This window comes from Etheostoma cragini, chromosome 5 (assembly GCF_013103735.1).
Source record: "Etheostoma cragini isolate CJK2018 chromosome 5, CSU_Ecrag_1.0, whole genome shotgun sequence".
Taxonomy (NCBI): domain Eukaryota; kingdom Metazoa; phylum Chordata; class Actinopteri; order Perciformes; family Percidae; genus Etheostoma; species Etheostoma cragini.
Window position 1 is genome coordinate 20,565,074 of NC_048411.1, and position 19,712 is coordinate 20,584,785.

Below are 19,712 nucleotides of genomic sequence, written 5' to 3' on the forward strand. Positions count from 1 at the left end.
AACGGCCCCGCCCTCGGCTGGAGGTCTGACTCGCGCCTGCCCAGTGAGTTTGTCTCTGCTTTCTCCTTCACTGTGCCCCGCTGCACCGAACAACGTCGTTAAACTCTGCACGCGCCCTCCCATTAACAAAGGTAAGAAATAACTCACATTAGCGAATTGTTACTTTACAAAACTTATTGTCTCAGGTCGGTTTATCTGCATGACGAATTAGCTGTTGACAATAGTCGCTTGAATGTCAGTCAGATGTGAGTCACACATGAGGGGTGTCTAGCAGCAGCATTGGGAATGCCAGGGGTTTAATGCCAGTTCAGGCCTGTATTTGCAATAAGTGTAATTTGTAAACCCCCTGAGACTAATTCCCACAAAGGGAGTTATACTTACTTAAATGTTTTCTCAAAATATGATGACAGGGGACACGGAGGGTGTCATATCTCTGTAAATGTTATGAAGTTGCATTTTACTATTGCGGTGAAATATCAAAAGTGAGACAGCTGAAAATAAATGTTTTGAAAAGTTAGCTGTTGCAAGGCTGGTACTCCTCCGGCAGATAACAGACATCATAGGGACGCACGAACAATGGAAACCAGATGTGGACGCATCTGGCAAATTAAAATAGCCGACGTGGTGCCATAAATCTCGCTTAAACGTCTTATCTGACTGTTTGTCTAAAAGCACAAGGTCCATGATCAATAACATGACAAGGGACGTAATCTGTTGGCAACAGCCACGCACGCTCCTGTCTATGTAATCACTTATTCGACACAGAGTGATAGTTATTTATTAGTTAAAATAAACATCATGGTCGACTTGGAGGAATCATTGAGAGTTTAACCCTAATTGGGAAAAATGTGAAAATACATGACCTTTTTTGGAGCGTCACTCTCCAAAGTTCTGAAATCAGAACTGTGCAAGATTTGTCTTAGAGCTGAACAACACTAATTATTAATAACAACAGGCTACAGGATGTTGCAGTGATTCTTACATACAAGTAGAGCTGGACGATATGGAGGAAATCTAACATAGTTATTTGATATTTTTGACCGAATACATCGATATTGGTGTTGTGGCAACATTGTAGGGTTGACAATTGGTGCTTTCACAAAATATTTACAAAATTAAGTTTTTGATTAACAATCATCAGTAATGTGGATATAATGACTAAGTGGGTAAAGGCAAATTATAGATTAGCTAGTACAATCTGGTAAATTCAGAAAATTGCATCACTTTACTGTAATGCAGCCTTAAAACAAGGAAAAGACAACCCTTGTGTTATATTGCAATATTACATTTAAGATGATATCTAGCCTCATTTATCAATATCAATATATTGCCCCCGCCCTACTTACAAGACCCAATCACACTGGTAAACAGATGCTTTCACACATCAGCCTTAACTGTTGTCATTAAACACATTAAAACCCCCTGGATGCTGAACAAATCACACTATAGAACAGATTTGTCACTACCTCAAGCTCTTTACATTCAAGCTATAAATTGTCTTAGTGTAACATGAGTGCACTTGACCTTATCTCACACCCACACATTCCTACTATCAATGCTACACACACTTGCTCTGGTTTAACCTTATTTGAAAAGTTGGCCAGTGTTGGGTAACTGCCTGTTTATAGTTTTTTGTTCAGTATCTGCTCAATAGCGGGGGGTGGGGCAAAATCAGATGGGTTTTTAAACTACTAAACAATTGAATAGATGTCAAAACTATTGCAAAAATGGTGTGTCTTTAAATAGTAAGACAGTTGAATAACCAGTAACCAATTTACATTAAATAAAAACATCCAACACACTGGCATCACCTTTACAAATATAAGAAGTATTTTTCTTCCGTCAACACAAATTGAACACTTACGTTTGACACATTAATTAATACATCAGTTTGCTGTTCAACATTATACTTTTCAATTGATTTCTCAATAATGATACAATCATAGGTAGTCAGAATCAAGAGTAACCATCTGTTTAAATCAATCAGAGTGTATGTAACACACTAGTGCTCTGTGAGAAGACACACAGATCTCCAATCAGTCAACTGGTTATAATTCAAATCAACAAATTGGCAATTCACACTAATTTTGCTGTGTGTATATAACGCATTAACAGCTGTTCCCGATTTTTAAGAGTAGGTGTCAAATATATGAGGTCTAAATATGCCACACAATGGTATGTGTGTCACGATCAAACTGCTTTTTCTGTACACAACAATCTCTCAAGACTAAATTACGACAAGCACATAAAACAGCGTTTTCTATGTTACACTAACATAGAAAAATAGCTATTTGGCAAACTACAGACTTTGTACTGTTTTAAAGATATTGTCTGTATTTGATTGTTGACATTCTAGTCATCTTGTTGTCTGTGTGGAAGCAGTATCCCCTCCAATACCACTGTTGTTTATGGGTGTCATTTTGACCTTAGAGCTCAGTCAAGGTTTTCATTTTGTTGCTGTGTGTGAAAGTCTTAAGATTGGTAGCTGGAGTTTGTTTGTATATAAATACAGTATGGAGCATGGAGACAAATGAATCTGTTTCCTTAGAGACCTTAATAGGCTGAACCTGGAGGAGGACACATGCTGAAACCCTAGTCACATGTGTTGTAGTGTTAGGTTCACCTGGGCTAAATTTAGAGCTGCGTGTTGAGGCTGATGGATGTTGGCCAGAAGGGAAAGGGTAAAAAATGGACTGCGTATTGGAGGAGGTGAGTGATTGCAGAATCTGTTGGGTGAAATGACAAAGACAGTCCAGAACTTACACATGGTCAGCAAAATGCAGGTCAGCTGGCACACATTTGCTTACCGTTTGAGAAATAAAGAGCAACGCTTAGACAGCAGAGATGGACAGGATTTACTACCCATGCTGGGATTTATGGTCCAAGGTCTGTGTGTGAGAAAGCTAGGGGTCTTAAAGGCCCTGAAAAATGTTCTCAATCAGTGTCTTACTACAAGTGAAGGGGTCCTACAAGACTAAAACATTTCATCAGATTTAGTCATTTCATGTGGGGATGTTTCTGGTCTTTGTCTCTGGGTTTGTTGGCCTGGTTTTTAGTGGGTGGGGCTTATTTCATTTGGAAAAAAGCTGACTAATGGTAACTGCTGTATGTGTAAATAAGCAACTTTTTGTCAACAAGCTTAAGCTAAAAGGTGATGATTTTTAGGCGTGTTTATTTCTACTGCGCCCAAGGGATAAGGGATTTTTTGAGTCAATTGAAAGAGAGTATCAGTAGAAAACTGCTCTCTAAATTGTAACTTTTTTAACGGTGCCTTTTGCGTATGAGTTTGTATGTTTTCTCATTATACAGAGATTTGATACTGTATATCTTCAACAAGTATTTATTTACTCAATAAGCAATCTGTTGTATTTTAGCAGAAAACTGAAAGCAGCAAAGAGGCATGCTATGAGTACACTTGAGTACACTTTATGAGTACAGGTTAATGTTTTGTTTATTATTGCGATATTAAACATTGTTATTGCATATTTTAATCATAACAGGGAACCCCTACATTTGAAATAAGTTTGCCAGGGTTTAGAGGACTACACCAACTTTGAATGTGGAAAAGACACATTTGGAGAGATTATTGAGATTACTCTACATTTAGGACTCTGCTCATCTTGCCTATTGGTGACATGTGAGAGGCGAAGGACACTGTGAAACCAAGTTGCATCACAGCTGCTTAAACATATTGTTGATGTAATACCCTTAGACAGATGCTTACTTGTATGATGTGCTGTGTTTTCTGTGCCTTTGTTAGCAGCATATTTCACCAGATCATCGTTTTGTTCCCTTTGTGCAGCTAATCGGTATTCTTTGTCTTATAAAAATGAATGCCATACAGGGGCTATACATAGGCCTTATCATGTTCCCATTCTGAACACAAAGTACATTTGTTCATCATCTGCTAGCCTGTGCACTAACAGTTAAATGTTATGCAATAGTTGACCAGTTAGCTGCGTAGAAAGGGGACCTCTGAGCTCTGACTGAATGCTAAAGAAGCATGCTAATATTCACGGCAGCTGCAGACATATCCACATATTGTGCACCGTTGCGGTCAAAACAGTGCCACACTTCTTGCCAAATGTTTCTATTGTCCGTCCTTGCACTTCCCTCCTCTGAAGAGACATGGCAGAGAAAGGAGTGGGGTGTGAGGTGCAGCAGGACAAGACAGGAAAAGGGGATCAGGCAGACAACAAAGGCCATTGTGTGACATGTCAGCACTACGCACCTAAGGGACATGGTGAGTTTGGGGTGTGTGTGTAGAAAACAGATCCCTGGATTGAGCATTGGCTGCAGTTATATTCATTTTGTGAGGCCAGACTTGCTTATCTGTTACATTTTCAACTTTTATCTTTTGTAAGTTCTACTGTGTTTGATTGCAGTGACAGCATTTAGATTTTTCTGCACAGGCTCAATCATTGATTTATTAGCTTATAGAGGGTGCTTTATCTAAAGCAAAGTCTCCATCTTTTGAAGAAAAGTTGTGGGGAGATAAATAGTGAAGGGAGCAGCAGGACAAAAGCACAGAAAGGGTGGGTCACTAGTAAAACATTAAACCAGTTGTAGTTAATTAGTGAGTGCAGGATACGCTACATGCTTCTGCAAAGTCTACTTGTCAAAAATGTCTTGTGCACACTAGAGCCCGACCGATATATCAGCGGGCCGATACTATCAGCCGATATTAGCCATTTCCCGAACTATTGGTATCAGCATCTATAATGGCGGATAAAAGAAAAAAACACACATACAGTATATATAAATTTTTTTTTTTACCAGAATAATTTAAATGACAAATAAATGATTCCTAATCCATTAATATTTAAAAAAACAAACTAAAAAAACTGACGGTCAGCCATGTCATGAGTGTTGGCGCTGCATAGTTTACAATGTCCCTGTTGGCAACACTGACTATTTTTTTTGTTACTGTTGTTGTTCAAAGGACTTTAAGTTTCATATCTTAAGTTTGTATGTTCATACATTATATTTATCAGAACGTTAATATATTTGGATGTTCCTCTGTTTTGTTGTGACAATAAAACAAATTATTATTATTTTAGTGAGAACTCAAATAACTACAATTAACTAATGTTTGGGAAATCTGTTTATGTTTTGTTAGGCGTTTTGGGATTTAAAAAAAAACATATTGCCCGATATATCGGAATATCGGATTTTTAAATAACCTAATATTGGTGTCGGTCTTAAAAATCCTTTATCGGTCGGGCTCTAGTGCACACACTAGGGAGCCGGTGGTGTGCAGGACTCAAAGTTACTGACTTACCAAACCTGCTACTGCTTATGTAAGCTCCACTGCCTTGGCTTGCATAGTGTTTCTTTACACATCATATATTTTAAATTTTTTTCCTTCACAAGTATAGCATACGCCCATATAGTGGGGATCTGTTGAAAGACAGTAGTTAGTTTTGCAGACAAATGTCTGTTGGATGGCTGTGTGATCTAGTAAAACATTTGCTGCTGTACATTTCGGGTCTCTTTCTCCCAGTTAATCAGTCACATTAGTTTAACAGCTGCTGCTTGCTAATGGACTGCTGCCATGCAATCAATAGGATTTACATGGAAGATGGAGAGGCGGGAGAGAAGCTGGACTTTCACCTAGACAGGCCCCCTTCAGATGGTGAGGGTCTCCCTGTATACTGATGATTTTTTGCCAGTAAATATTTGCTAGAAAACGCTATCTGTGATGCTTTGTGCGTGAGCAAATACAGCACTTTACATGTATTTATGCCTTCAGAAGTTCTCTGAGCTCTCTGAGTTGCATTGCTTATCTTCTTCAAAGGTGCAGAGCTTCATGCATTTGCAAGAGGTATTCAGCTCGTAGTTGTTGTAACATTTGTTCTAGAATTTAGATTTAAAGGGTATTCCACCGATTTCACAGATAAAGTTAAGTTGGGGAGTAATGTCTTACAAATTGGAGGAGTATGTAAGATGTGGCTTTGTACTAGGTTGAGAATGAAAGTCACCATTGAGTTGCATTATGGGAAATGCAGATTCCAGAACTTTTGGAGCGTGGCCCGTGATAATAATAATTTCGACTTTATTAATCCCGCAAGGAAAATTACATTGCTACATGCTAGGGCCACCAACTTTATGGAAGCGCATTATTCAATTGCTGGAGTATCCCTTTAATTATGCATTTAGATGGATTTATGCAATAAAGAATTAATGTGCCTTTTATTCTAATGTGCATGTCTGTTTCCTCAGGCACAATGGCCGTCCCTCCTTCATATTCAGACTTGGGGAAATCTGCCAAAGACATCTTCAACAAGGGCTTTGGTAACTCAACAAATTCTCTTAATGTATACATATACTGTTGATATGATGATGTTGTTTAGTTAAACAGTTTGGGATAAAGCATTTCTGAAATAGGACAGACATTAGTGAACTTGTTGTTTTGCCCTGTGTCAATTTGAAAGCACGGTGTTTATTTTGCTGCAGCTGTTTCAGAACAATGCTGTGCAGTAAAAGGTTATTTTTCCAACCTTTCGTTTTTTTCCCCAGGATATGGAATTCTAAAGCTGGATGTGAAGACCAAGTCCCAGAGTGGTGTTGTAAGTACTACTGCTGTCTTTGTAATTCTGACTTGTTTAGGCTTCTCTCTCTCAACGCTCTGCTGCACAGAACAAATGGCTGATTGCCTTGCAGCACTTCATATCAGAGTGTGTTTGCTGCCTGACATGTACTTAGTTTAAGCTACACAGTCAGCAGATTAAGATTGTCTGACAAGTTAACACCTTACTCTTTTCACTCAAGCACATTTCATCTAATGGGAAAAAGGTGATCCATTTCAAAGTTTTCAGTACTCCAGACATGTTGTGTCTGGGTTGCTATACACCTGTTGCCATGGTAAAACCATAATGATCACTTGAGTACAGTTTTCCACATGCCACAAAACTCAAACCTCACTAAAATCAACATTGTTAATGTATTCCCTCCGTGTCTAAACTCACAGATTTCTGCTTTCTGTCTCGCTGCTTTTCATTTTCCCAGTGAGCATGTAAACTCTGTGTGGTTCTCTCTAACTTTCTCTTATCTCCTTTTTCTGCTTCTTCCTTGGATGCTCCTGTCAGATGGTAAGAGAGTGTGTGTGCATAAGTAATGATTAAACAGGTGCACTGCAGGGTAAGCCAGTGATACCAGTTATGTTTGTGTACAGACCGTGCATGCAGGCTTTCTGCTAAGTGTTTCTTTGCAGCTTTAGGTTATCTAAGTGACAACCTTACCCCAAATGTCGCAGCCGTAACATTACTAATCCTTAAATACACTCACAACCAACGTCTTCCTCACAGTCCTGCCTATATATCCCAACTAATTTCTCTATCTGAAAATGAGTTGTTTTTCTTTTAATAACTGGCCAGACAGCAGAAAAAAAGCAGGGAAGCAATACTTGTTTCCCTTCAACTTTGTTTCTTCCTTCTTTCTCTTGTATGCCTTCTCTCTCCTTCTGCCCCTAGTATCTGTAGTTAAAGCTTTTTGATATTAATGAAAAACCATTACATTCAATCCATTGCCAAATGTGTTGCTACAAGCTAAGACTACCAGCGCTGTCACGGAAGGCTTGTATCATGTGGACGTGCTGACAGTTTTGTTGTCATTGCATAGAATTCCTCATGGGGGCACTGGCAACATGGCAATGTGCCGTTCCGCTTCCCTTCCCACCATCATTTCATCCCTCTTTGTCCTTCAGGAGTTTGCCACCTCTGGCTCCAACAACACTGACACAGGAAAGTCAGGAGGCCACCTGGAGACCAAGTACAAATTGAATGAGCTGGGTCTCACCTTCAACCAGAAATGGAACACAGACAACACTCTCACCACAGAAATCACCATGGAGGACCAGGTAGAGTCAAACAAACAAAGATATAAGTCTTTTTAAGTACTTAAAGAATAGATGACAGGATTTTACTTTACTAGCCTATTAAAATGTTCAGACATCACTTTCAGATAGAATATCAACTCATGGTCTGTTGTCTGTTTATCTGTCTGTAGCTGGCTAAAGGCCTGAAGCTCGGTTTGGATGCATCATTTGTGCCCAACACTGGGTAAGAACAATCATATATATATATGTATATATATATTATAGGTGAATACATTAGCCAATCAATACAGATGTATATTGCAAATATATTACCACTATCTTACTCCCCTTTTCTTTCCTTGTTATTTCTTCTGTAGCAAGAAGAGTGCCAAACTGAAGTCTGGCTACAAATGTGACTTTGTAAATGTTGGCTGTGATCTGGACTTCGACATGTCTGGTCCCACTGTCCACGGAGCTGCTGTGCTGGGCTACGAGGGCTGGCTGGCGGGCTACCAGTTGGCTTTTGACACAGCCAAATCTAAACTGACCCAGAACAACTTTGCCCTTGGATACAAGGCCGGTGACTTCCAGCTTCACACCAACGTGTAAGTCACTATATCACAGTAAAGAGAGGCAGGAAGTGGAAGGGATACATTAGATATGGGCAGAGAAAAAGGGATCAGATTAAGACTATTATGCACTTCTGTGAATCTTAACCATTATTATGTTTTATTTGTATTTCAGTAATGACGGCACAGAGTTCGGTGGCTCCATTTACCAAAAGGTGAACAGCCACTTAGAGACGGCGGTCCACCTGGCCTGGACAGCTGGCAGCAACAACACAAGCTTTGGAATTGGAGCCAAATACCACCTGGATAAGGATGCCTCCCTGTCTGTAAGAACTGACTTCAAAACATCATAAACACATTTAAAATGATAAAACTCCTATGTGTTAGCAGTGACAATGGCTACAGTGCATAAAGAATAATATATTCCAATTTGGGAGAAAACGGAAAAATCTTAGAAATAGATTTCACAAGACAAAGAATCGACAGCTAGCATCTATGTGAGACTTATGCTTTATGCTTAATAGACACGATGATAATGTTAACATGCTCAGGTTAAGCAGGTATGCATTTTAATATTTACCATCTTAGTCTAGTGTGTTAGCATGTTAACATTTTCTAACTGGCAATAAACGCAAAGAACAGCTGAGGTTGGTGAGTTTATTAGCTTTGCAGGTATTTGGTGATTAAAGTATTTGAAATGGTGACATTTTTACCTGATAATTCCCGTGAATGGAAACACAGGGTCTCACAAAAGTCATTACTATTCATCCTGAGGGGGACATGAATGTTTTTACCAAGTATTATGAAAACAGGTGTTAAGATAGCTCACTAAAACCCAAACATGCCTGCTCTTAGCTCTAAAGGAAAATTTCATTCTCTGGAGACAGTTAATGTCTGTCCATCCATCTAGTAGTTGTTGAGATAGTTCAGTCTGCAGACACTGCGCAAAAGTGGTGGGCTGATGGATCAATAGGCCAACATTGCTATCCCTAGAGCCAATAAAAAACCAACTTCTTAAACTTACTCATCTGTGTAACTGATGTACATTTTTTAAGCCATAATTTTCTCAGTTGACCTTAGGCTAATGTGTCCATATGTATGATATATATTATGTAACTGCATTCCGGATCCCATCTTTTCACTCTCTTAATGCTGTGGTCAGGATTATGTTATAACAGTCCATAATGTTTTGTTTCTTTTTACAGACCAAAGTTAACAACGCCTGCCTCGTTGGAGTTGGATACACACAAACCCTCAGGCCAGGTTAGCTGACTGTCTAGTATATTTTTCTTTTTGTTTTTACTCTTTTCTATAACAACAATCTAAAGTCCATATGCATGGCTAAATAACCTTACCCTCCTCCCTGCAGGAGTGAAGCTCACCCTCTCAGGGCTGATTGACGGGAAGAACGTGAACGGCGGTGGACACAAAGTCGGCTTGGGTTTCGAGCTGGAAGCGTAAAGATTCAGCAGGAGGAGAGAAGTGCAACACCAGAAAAGAATAAAGAGCCCAAATGTGAAAAAACAGATAAAGTCGACCCAGCGACAAGTACACAACACATCTTCCCTTCTGAGTCCTACACACGTTTGCACACAGATACACATATCCGTTGGCCTTATCCCTGAAACCCAGAGCAGCCTCTAAGACCTCCGGCACTGTAGTTTTAAAAGTCAAGAATGTTCTTGTGTTGGTTACTTTTTTAATTTATTTTTTTATTTTACATTATTTACAACTCCCATAATATTATTCTAATATTTGATCAGATATTATCAGAATACAACAAACTTGTCAACAAGCAATTCATGCATGTTCTCCAAAAACATTAGCTGCTTATAACCAGTTTGATCAGACAAAGTGCACTTCCAACAGAGCATTTGTGTCTTAAACTATTAAATTGGTTTTGAAAAAAGATTTGAAGCACATTCTTTTTTTGACTGTCTGGTCAGCTTGTTTTTGTTCAGATATACTTTGGGTTTTAGACATTATTAAAGTTAATAGAGGATGGTTGTTTTGATATTTTGTGTTTTCAGGGCAAGGAGGAGGTTTTTTGACTCTATATTGTCACATTGACAAGTACAGCGACTGTAAACAGATGCAATAAAAGTGGACAGAATTAAGCAGAAAAAAAGACAGAGTGGCTGATCATTCTTAGAGGGAGTGGACTTTGATATCACCAATAGACCTCAGTAACACAGTTTTACTGTGAACCTTCAGTTGCCTAAATGTCTTTTTCAGGTACTGCTTGGTAAAAGGGCTGACGGTAATTTGAGACTCTGTGTCACCTCTTTGTCTTGTCTCGTTTTGTGTCCTGTACCCGTTCAACCTTTACCACTTCATCTGGGCTGTGCTTTGTATAGGATATCAAGTCAACAGTTAGGACCTCAAACTGATTTTATTGAATTAATTGAATAAAGAATGTTAAACACTATTATCTTGATCTTTATTTTTTTGGTTTGAATTATTGAAATGGAAATCAAGGAAAGTACAATACAATAACATACTGTTTTCAAAATACAAAATTGTTTTGAAAGTTTAGGTAGAAATGTCAAACATTTTGTTATTCTGACATTAAAAGGCGTACACACATAGACAAGATATCACAGATACTCACCAATATGTAACATCTCTTATCACTTTGTATGATCTATACACAGTAAAGACCACGTCCAATAGTTGGGATTATATCCAGAAAACCCCTATTTACATATGATAAGAGGTAAAGTGAAATAAAATGTTTTTGTAGCCGCTTTCACAGATTTGCCAAAAGCCATAAATTTGACTATTTTTGCATTTGCATTGTTTAAACAAAACAAGAAAAAGTTTCTAAATTATTGTTTAGACTATAAACCATCTGTTTTGATGACCATATTTGACCAACCCAAGAGAGATATGGGATATGTTTGTTTTCTTTTTGATAGCACCATATTGTACAAGTGTTCCTTTTTTGTGTCCACCCTCCATATTAGCAGTGGATGTCATTCAGCGTACACTTATAATAGTCGTTGTAACATTATAAACTGCACCCATCTTGTTCAATGACTGTCTGATTAAAATAAAATTTGTAATAAAAAATATTGGTCCAGTGAGAAACACAAAAATGGATACATATTTACATACTAGGTACATACAACACATTTCAATGAATATCTTTAGAATATAACTTTTTTAACGTTTAATGAATGTGCATGAATCTTAAAATATAATCTGTAGTTTTCTGATAAAAATCCACCAAACACGTTCAAATAAATGTAACAAAAAGGAATAGTTTCAAAACAGAATTATTTCTGTCTGTCAATTTTGGTAAAACATTTTTACATTCATGAATTCTTTTTCACTTTCTCTCAAAAATTACTTTTACTATGTCTGCCAGCTGTTTTATAACAGTTTCTGTGTGAGGCTTTGTACTGCGTGCAGACCTCTTCTCATACTGTAACCTTGCAGGAATGTATGTAGGTATGGTCAGACTGGGACTTTCTAAATGGTTTTTATGTTACAATCATCAGATTCAATTACTGGTGCCAATGAAATAGTTGATATTTCTATTATAAAGTGCAGCTTTAGCCCCAAAAATATTTAATGTTGTGTTAAAATAAATGGGTGAATAAGATCTTGCTTTAATAAATGTATCTCATTCCAATCCGAGATACATTTGCTTTAGAGCCTCTTTCTTTACATCAGACAGGAGTTGGAAGTAGGTTTACCTACTCCTCAATCTCATTAAGCAACTATGTACCAGCAGCTATTACTCCATTCATATTATTAAAAAGACCAGCTATTACCACATCCTTGTGTAGTTTGACATCCTATTCACACAGAGGCAGTAGAGTACTACATGTAGGCAAAAACAATTTAGGCAAGGTCACTGGAGAAATTCTGGCCTCCCTGCAGCCAGGTCCACTCCCTCAACACCTAGAGCAAAACAAAGAGTTGTGTTTCTTATTAGTCAACACACATACAATCAACATACAGTCAACAATTAAAATGATCATAAACTACACCAGACAGCTGCTTGGTATTACAACAAAACGAGCGTGAGCGCTGACAAAGGAAGTGTGAGCCCGTATGTACCTCCATACTGCTCTCTGATTCCTGGATGGTGTCGTGCAGCAAACTCTGGAGCCGACTCTCAAAGGTCCTGCTCTCTTCCACAAGAGACTCGTCACTGCAGACACACCCAAAGTGATTAATGCAGATGTTACACGGAGAAACTATCATCAACATTATGATTATGTACAGGAAATTAATGTCTCTCTGAAAGATTCTGGTAATGATGGAGAACGGTGGGGAGTGCGTAAAAGCAAAATAAAAGTTTGTAGGAGATTGTCATTATACAAAATAGATGTTTGTCTTTGTCTACAACTCTACCAATACCTGTGTGGACGAGTGAAGTATCAAGTTACTTTCTGTATTCCTTAACACCAAAAGTGACCTTTAATGGAAAATGTCCTTTAAACCGCACTGAGTGGTATGTACATTATGTGTGTGTGTGTGTGTGTAAGTGAACTCACAACTGCTGTAAGCTGTGTCTGGGGGTCAGTAGAGGCGGCACTGAAGAGGGAGTTCGTAATCCATCAGGACTCCCACTCACCGGGCTGCGTACCTTACTCTGCACAAGAAAAGATGATGCTTGATGAGTGTAGCAGCAGATATGTACATACTGAAAGTGAAGTGGTGCTTGAGAATTTAGTAAAATGTTTACATACCTGCTGCTGTTCTACAATTATTATATTTGGCTACTCATATCATGAAATACAATTATATGAAATCAACAGACATCCCCCTTAAGGGAGAGCAGAGCTGGCTGAGTGTGTGTGTGTGTGTGTGTGTGTGTGTGTGTTTATGTGTGTGTGTGTGTGTCCGCAAGCAGTTAAAGTATCCTCACACAGGCGACTTTGAGCAAGTTCCACAGTTCCCTCTGTCGTTTCTCCTGCAAACCCATCAGGACCTGTTCGCTCTCAGCCATCTTCTGTACCACACCCTCCACTTTCGGCAGCAGTTCCATCACACGCTGACGACACACTGCTGTTTTACTACATAACACATACGCACAAAAAATAGTGGTCCATTACAGAGGCGCAAAAAGTAAAGAAGTTGTCAAGAGGATTGTCCCCTCCCATGGATTATTTGATCCCCTCTATGATCTAGAAGTACTCAGAGCATCCAGCATAATTTTATTTTATTTCAATTTATTGACTCTTTACACTTCCTTATAAATATCTGCACACCATTAGTGTGTTGCAATGTGTCACCTTACACTTACCCATCACATTACAGTCACATTATGGAAGTATTTCTGGCAATGCCTTACTTAACTTTTATACAGATACACAAATTACCAAATTAGAGTTACACAGTGTAATGGCAGAGCTGCACAGGAATCACTTAGTCCCCCCCCCCCTTGGTCTTTGGAAGACTGCAAAACCAGCCCTGTGATATGATCTGGGAATTGTTTTCAGAATTTGAGTACCTGAGGTGTGTGTAGAAGTCTCTGAGCTTCTTCTCGTAGAACTGCACAGCCTGAACCACCAGGCGCACCACCTCCTGGCTGTCCCCTGGGCACCTCTGATCTGAGCAAGGGAAGGAAAAGAAAACCCAGGTTTATTTTCACATGGAAACACTGTAACGAGTGTTTTGTAAGAAGTGAACACATGCATGCTATCCAAACCTCTGGGTTTCTCTCGGAGTTTGCGGAACAGCTCCATGGCCTTTCCTTCACTGAGGAACAAAGAGGGGAAGAGAGCAGGGTTAAAGCTCCCAAAGCAGTTGTTTTTACAATGACGTTTGGTTCAGACTTACAGTGTGTCTAGGGCCTCTCCACTCCTCCACGGCTGTCGCTGCACATCCACTATGTCTGGCTGCAGCTGCATCATCTCCTCCTCTAGTTCACTCACCTTGGCCTAGACACCCACATGCGGGTTTTAGTATTTTTAAAAGCCCACTGAATACTCTACACTCATACACAGAAACACACACAACTCTACCTGACCACAGCTGACAGCAGTCTGTTCCATCTCCCTCCACACACCCAGGAGTTTCTCTGATGCTAGACAATGTAAAAAGACTATCATTAGTTGGTGGCAAACTTAAATGTTCTTCACATTCAAGTGCACTTTCCACAAAATCTAGCTATAAACAAAATTACGATTAAAGGACAAATTAAAGGCAGTTTTGGCAGCTGTACTGTGAACTTCATTCTATCTACCAACGTGTTTTTGTAACATAGTACCGATCCCGGTGGTGGTCTGCTCCTGGTATTTGTCCATATCTATGTGGAGGCTTGTGGTAAAGAAGTCCAGCTTGGCCATGAGTCTCTGGTGCATGGACACCATCTCATTCTTCTGTTTGGACAGTGAAGAGTTGTGTCTCAGCAGGCTCATGCTAAAAGAAAGAGGAAAAATAAATGTGTTTGTTTTTTCAAACAGTTAATGCACGTGTATTTTTTGCGTGAGAGTTTGTGTGTGTATTTGTGTATGTCCTACATGGCAGCTTTCTGCCCCTGCTGCAGTCTTTGCCAGTCTTCCTTCAGGGAGCGGATGGTGTGCCACGCCTGGCCGCAGGTCCTCCTTAGAGGGCTGTAAGTCAGGAGGCGTTTAGGGTCGGTTTCTATAACAGCGACAAAGAAAGAGAGAGAAAGACAGACCCACAGTCACACAAAAGACAAAGAGTGCTTATTGTAATTTTATGTATTACAGTTTGTATATTCCTATAAAAAAACTGGGTTTTCAATTCAGGCAGAAAATAACATTTTTGGTTCCTCAAGTTTCTGAAGATTATCTTTGTAACAAAATATTATAAAACTTTGTTTCTACCTACTTTATATGAGCCACTAAGGCAGATTCAACTGCAGTCAACAAAAGAGAAGAAGAAGGCAGCATAAACATAGAAAAGCTTGGCAGAATTTTTTTTTTTAAACATTGTTATCTTATTGTTGTGTACTCACGGACAAAGCGGATGTTTTCCGGAAGGGTGCGAGGAGAAAACTGAGGTTCATAACTGCAAGATGAACGATCAAACAGGAAGACCAGAGGCAAGTCTGTCCTTCGCCCATCTATCTCCTATAGATGCAGATAATAATAATACTTTGACTCAGTCCATTTTAACAATGTGCTATTGATGTTTCTGTGAAGGTGTGTACAGTGTTTATTTTAGATATTACTTTGTAATCTATGGCGCACTGCATGGCCAGTCCATGAGACTCCAAGGCTAGCCCCGCCTCGAGCAGCAGCTCCTGATTGGCTGCAGGGATGTTGGTGTCTTTCTCTATCCTCAGCTGCAGGTCGGCCACAGTCTCTTCGTCGGAGACAGAGTACGTCAGGATTTTAGCAGAAATCATGTTCAGGACGTGAACCAGCTGAGGGGGAAAAATAAGGGCTGAGCACATTGCAGAAAGAACAAGTAAATGTGTTGGTCTAAATCAAAAAATTTGCACAATCCCTTCAAATTCCATCAACACTGAGCAATGATAGCTTGTCGACGGAAATAGAGCTGTAACTCTTTCTATAAATCAGACCAGTGATATCTAAGTAATGTTTAACAAAACAACTAAAGGGGGAAATGAGACAAGTAAAATAAAGCAAGAATGAATTAACCTTGAGCTGCAGTATGAGCTCCAGCTGGGAGAAGCAGTCCATGGGTGTAGCATCACGGTCTTTGCCTCTCTCCTGAGGAGACCACTTTAACATCAACTGCAGCCACTTCTCCAGTCTCTCTAATAACAGACTGTTGAACCCCAGCCAACATGTTAGACTGAGATAATCAGAGTCTTACATAGCATTTTTATGTGTATGTGTGTCTCTAACAGATATAATCACCTGTTGAGGTTGTTAGGCTGAGGGAGATGTTTAGAGAAGTGGATTTCCCCCGAGAGGTCCTCATAGACGACAATATCATCGTCCTGCTTCAGCCTCAGTTTGTTATGCCTAAAAAGGATACAGATGGAATCCATGAGAGAAAAGGCTTGGAGTTGCATGTCTTGCATACTTTTGAGAAGAATTTTTTTTTTTATGTCCCATTTTATGTTTATTATAATTACGGTAATTCTGACCTGTGAACACGTCATGTTACGTGCTGTTATAGGAAAAAACAACAACATTATGGTACTATATTATATTATAAACTGTGTGGTTTTGAAATGTAATTTGTGTAAATTTACATAACAAGCTACAATTCCTAAAGTTTATGAGAAAGTGTTTTTGTGTGGAAGATGTCTCTGTTCATATCTCCTTCTGAAATGCTCAGCACTGATATCCAAATTGCAAGGTCACTCATACAGAGGCAAATAACAAAGGAGCACTGAAGCCGTGCCACAGGTGTGTGTGTGTGTGTGTGTGCGTGTGTGTGCGTGTGTGTGTGTGTGTGTGTGTGTGTGTGTGTGTACATGTGGCCCAGGAGAAGCCAGCTGACGAAATGGAAGTTGTTTTGTGAGTCTATGCGTGTCTATATGAATGTGTGAGAAGGCCTGTAGGAGGCCATGAGAGGAGTGCCGATGGAGTTTTACAAGTGTGTGATAAATTGGGTACTTTAGCAACGGGTCATAAAAAAAAAAGAAATTCAGTAATTGGAAGAATATTAAAAATAAGTGTAGAGTGTCCCCTAAGGAGGAAATATAGGAGATATAAACAGGGAGAAAAGAGGCTCATTTCTCTAGTAGGTCTCCGGAACTTGCTCGGGTTTAAGCAGTGTGTTAAACCCTTGAGCCAGGAACTTAACCTGCCATAATAGGAGAGTATTTTTCTTCTGTGAACCCATATTATATATAATATATAATATTATATATATATAATAATTTTGATTAATCATATTACGGAGGCATAAGGGGCATTGACGTTGGAACCCACATATCCTGTAATTCTTAGCTTTAGCAACTCCCATTTATTTATTTATTCCCTGTGTGTTACAATCCAGTCAAGTAACAATAATGCTTCTTTTCATTTCTTATCATTCAAAAACATCATTGTTAAGCATGTTTTGCAAAAGCTAGACTATCGCCACAGAGGTGCAAAAGCAAAAAAAGAAAAAATTAGATTTGAGAAGGGAGAAATGTTGAAATTTGACATGCATCATTGCTTAACTACTTTTGGAAAACATGACTTCACTTCCTTCATGATAAATGTGACATTTTAAACAAATCTCCCACTTGGATCACATATAGGAAAATCATAAAGGTGGTACTACCAAGGAACAGGTTGCCAGGTTGGTAAGAAAGGGCGAAATCCTGTGATACACTCAAATACCAAAGTCCCAAAGCTCCAGTAGTCCACAGTGACCGTGTACTTCTGTCTCTCAATGAGCTCTGGAGCCTGGAGGATGAAGTTCAAGAGAAGGTTCAGCTGTTACTGTCCAAAAAACAGCGAGCAGATTGTGTGGAAATTGTGTCCACCCATGTTTTTATCACTTACCAAGTACTGCAGCGTTCCCACAAATGAGGTGCAAAGGCTGCTCTGGTCCAACTCTTTAGCGTAGCCGAGATCTATAATCTTGTGGATCAACTAAGATTCGGGGAGAGAATAAAGAAAAAAAATGGTCATCAGCAAAAATGTTATCTTACAATTACAAATGGATAATTTAGGATTAGTGTGACATTTTGGGAAATATCGTTATCATTATTATCTTGTATAAGGTTGCCTGGCAACTGCTCAGAGCCAGGAAATAGTTTAGCACAACTCCCCTTAAAACAGTAAATTGTTTTATTCTTATTCAGACTTTTCTAGGGATTAAACAAACAAGCTATAACGTGTTAATTAGTGAGCTTTACAGGCACTGCTAGGCAGATCTTGTTAGCGTTTGTGTAACGGGTGTTCACTTCCCTTCATTTGTGTAAAATAATGTTAATATTGTCCCACAGAGGCAGGATAGCTGTTCCCCCTGTTTCTAGTTCTTTCCTGCAATGCTAAGCTTAAGGCCTGCTGACCCTATACTGTATTAACAGACACATATGACTGTGGTGTCTTCTCATCAAACTCTTCAGCAAAAAGCAAGTAAGCTTGTTTCCCAAAATGTCAAACTCTTTCAAATTATAAGTGATTCAAGAATACATTCACAGAACTCAATTTTAAATGGAATGAATGAATGCTGAATGTTGTTTCTCTATCATGCCAGAAACTATAAACTTGGTGCAGATAAAGTCTGTTTGGTTCCATTTCTATAAACATAGCAATGTGTATAAACACAAAAATATAATCTTTTTAATATGTCTGGCCTCATTTATATAACTGCTGTTTATTTTCCTGTGTCACACTGCAGGCTGGTGGATACAACACACAAAAAAAGGAGGCCCAGCGATGAAGGTTATAGCGAGTCAATCCCAAAAATTCCTGAACTGCAAGGTTCAGTTAAAGAATTGAGTTTTCCACATTAAATATTCAGTGCAGCAAAGTTATGCTCAGCTTGTGAGGGTAAACATGTGGACGTGAGAGAGACAAGTCTCCTGCAATTATTCCACATAACCCACAGAGAGAGAAAATGCCTTTAAATGACCTCTTTGTTGTGGTTTGGGTGAATTTGTCATAACAAGATGGTTCACAGGGTCTTTAACTCACTCTCTTCTCCCCCTGCTGCAGCACAATGTTTTCTGGTTTCAGATCTCTGTGGATGATCCTCTTCTTATGAAGGTAGGTTAGAGCTGATGCTGAAGGGAGAAAAAGAAAAAGAAGGGATAACAGTCAGAAGAAAAGAAGAATGCAGTGTTAGAATGGCATGCACTGTAAACTGTATTGTAGATAAATTATATTGCTGAAAATTAATGCTTTCTCTCATATGAAAGATGTCAATGCTGCATGTAAACTAGAGTTTAACTAAAAAAAATGTATCGGCTAATATTAGCACTCATGACAATCAAATACAGTTAAATACAGGGAGAGCGGCGGGTGAAAACACATGTTTTACTCTGCCAGATTCTCAAGAAGGACACAATAGTTATACTGGTGTATTTTCCTTAACTGATTTCTTCAAAGTAAAGTTCAGACTTAACATTGTCGGGCTCATGACAGGCAGTTGAAAAATAAAATAATCAAAATGGCTGCAGCAAGACCAGAGATATTGTATTCTTTATTTCATGCATTATTCTACCCACAATGCAACTTGTTCACTGACAGTTTGGTGGGACAATCAGGTGTGTTATGCTAGTGGAGGCTAATGTAGCCTTGATCGGCTAACCTCAAGCAGAGATGAGTGGGCAACAGAGGTTTGGTAAGCTCACTTCTTTCTAACTTCACACCTCAAGATTTAAAAAAAATCTTCTTCAGCCCTGACCATCAAGTGACATCACTGCCATGATGTGCAAGTGTGATCTGTTGGTTGGTTAATACCACCTGGGAACATCAGGGACC

At 39.1% G+C, this 19,712-nt stretch overlaps 2 protein-coding genes across 5 annotated transcripts in view; one reads left to right on the forward strand and one right to left on the reverse strand.

Moving 5' to 3' along the window:
- On the forward strand, positions 1–10,813 carry vdac3 (voltage-dependent anion channel 3). Of its 4 annotated transcripts, XM_034873021.1 has the most exons (11): positions 1–131; positions 4,127–4,243; positions 6,223–6,294; positions 6,520–6,569; positions 7,089–7,091; positions 7,706–7,858; positions 8,008–8,060; positions 8,194–8,421; positions 8,561–8,711; positions 9,591–9,648; positions 9,755–10,813. In XM_034873021.1, exons 2-11 carry the CDS (start codon positions 4,129–4,131, stop codon positions 9,844–9,846), a joined length of 975 nt encoding a protein of 324 aa, XP_034728912.1. In that variant the 5' UTR covers positions 1–131; positions 4,127–4,128; the 3' UTR covers positions 9,847–10,813. The 4 variants fall into 4 exon arrangements, with proteins under 4 accessions (XP_034728912.1, XP_034728913.1, XP_034728915.1 ...); XM_034873022.1 differs by lacking the exon at positions 7,089–7,091; XM_034873023.1 differs by lacking the exon at positions 4,127–4,243 and having other exon boundaries at positions 2–131.
- Positions 10,409–19,712, reverse strand: part of ikbkb (inhibitor of nuclear factor kappa B kinase subunit beta) — a 17,992-nt gene continuing 8,688 nt past the window's right edge. The window contains exons 6-22 of the mRNA XM_034872983.1: positions 18,924–19,012; positions 17,784–17,873; positions 17,560–17,684; positions 16,197–16,304; positions 15,975–16,104; positions 15,542–15,736; positions 15,326–15,440; positions 14,865–14,988; positions 14,612–14,763; positions 14,367–14,428; positions 14,182–14,282; positions 14,051–14,100; positions 13,853–13,952; positions 13,268–13,415; positions 12,894–12,991; positions 12,454–12,547; positions 10,409–12,294 (exon numbers count right to left, since the gene is read on the reverse strand). Of these exons, the coding sequence (XP_034728874.1) occupies positions 12,235–12,294; positions 12,454–12,547; positions 12,894–12,991; positions 13,268–13,415; positions 13,853–13,952; positions 14,051–14,100; positions 14,182–14,282; positions 14,367–14,428; positions 14,612–14,763; positions 14,865–14,988; positions 15,326–15,440; positions 15,542–15,736; positions 15,975–16,104; positions 16,197–16,304; positions 17,560–17,684; positions 17,784–17,873; positions 18,924–19,012 (1,841 nt within the window). The 3' untranslated portion in view covers positions 10,409–12,234. The remainder of the gene's footprint in view (positions 12,295–12,453; positions 12,548–12,893; positions 12,992–13,267; positions 13,416–13,852; positions 13,953–14,050; positions 14,101–14,181; positions 14,283–14,366; positions 14,429–14,611; positions 14,764–14,864; positions 14,989–15,325; positions 15,441–15,541; positions 15,737–15,974; positions 16,105–16,196; positions 16,305–17,559; positions 17,685–17,783; positions 17,874–18,923; positions 19,013–19,712) is intronic.

What these genes read in the sequence shown, in the direction of transcription:
- vdac3 (XM_034873021.1), top strand. Translation starts at nt 4,129, where the DNA reads ATGGCAGAGAAAGGAGTGGGGTGTGAGGTGCAGCAGGACAAGACAGGA. An exon ending in CTACGCACCTAAGGGACATG is followed by an intron (nt 4,244 to 6,222) that starts GTGAGTTTGGGG and finishes CTGTTTCCTCAG; the next exon opens with GCACAATGGCCGTCCCTCCT. An exon ending in CACACAAACCCTCAGGCCAG is followed by an intron (nt 9,649 to 9,754) that starts GTTAGCTGACTG and finishes TCCTCCCTGCAG; the next exon opens with GAGTGAAGCTCACCCTCTCA.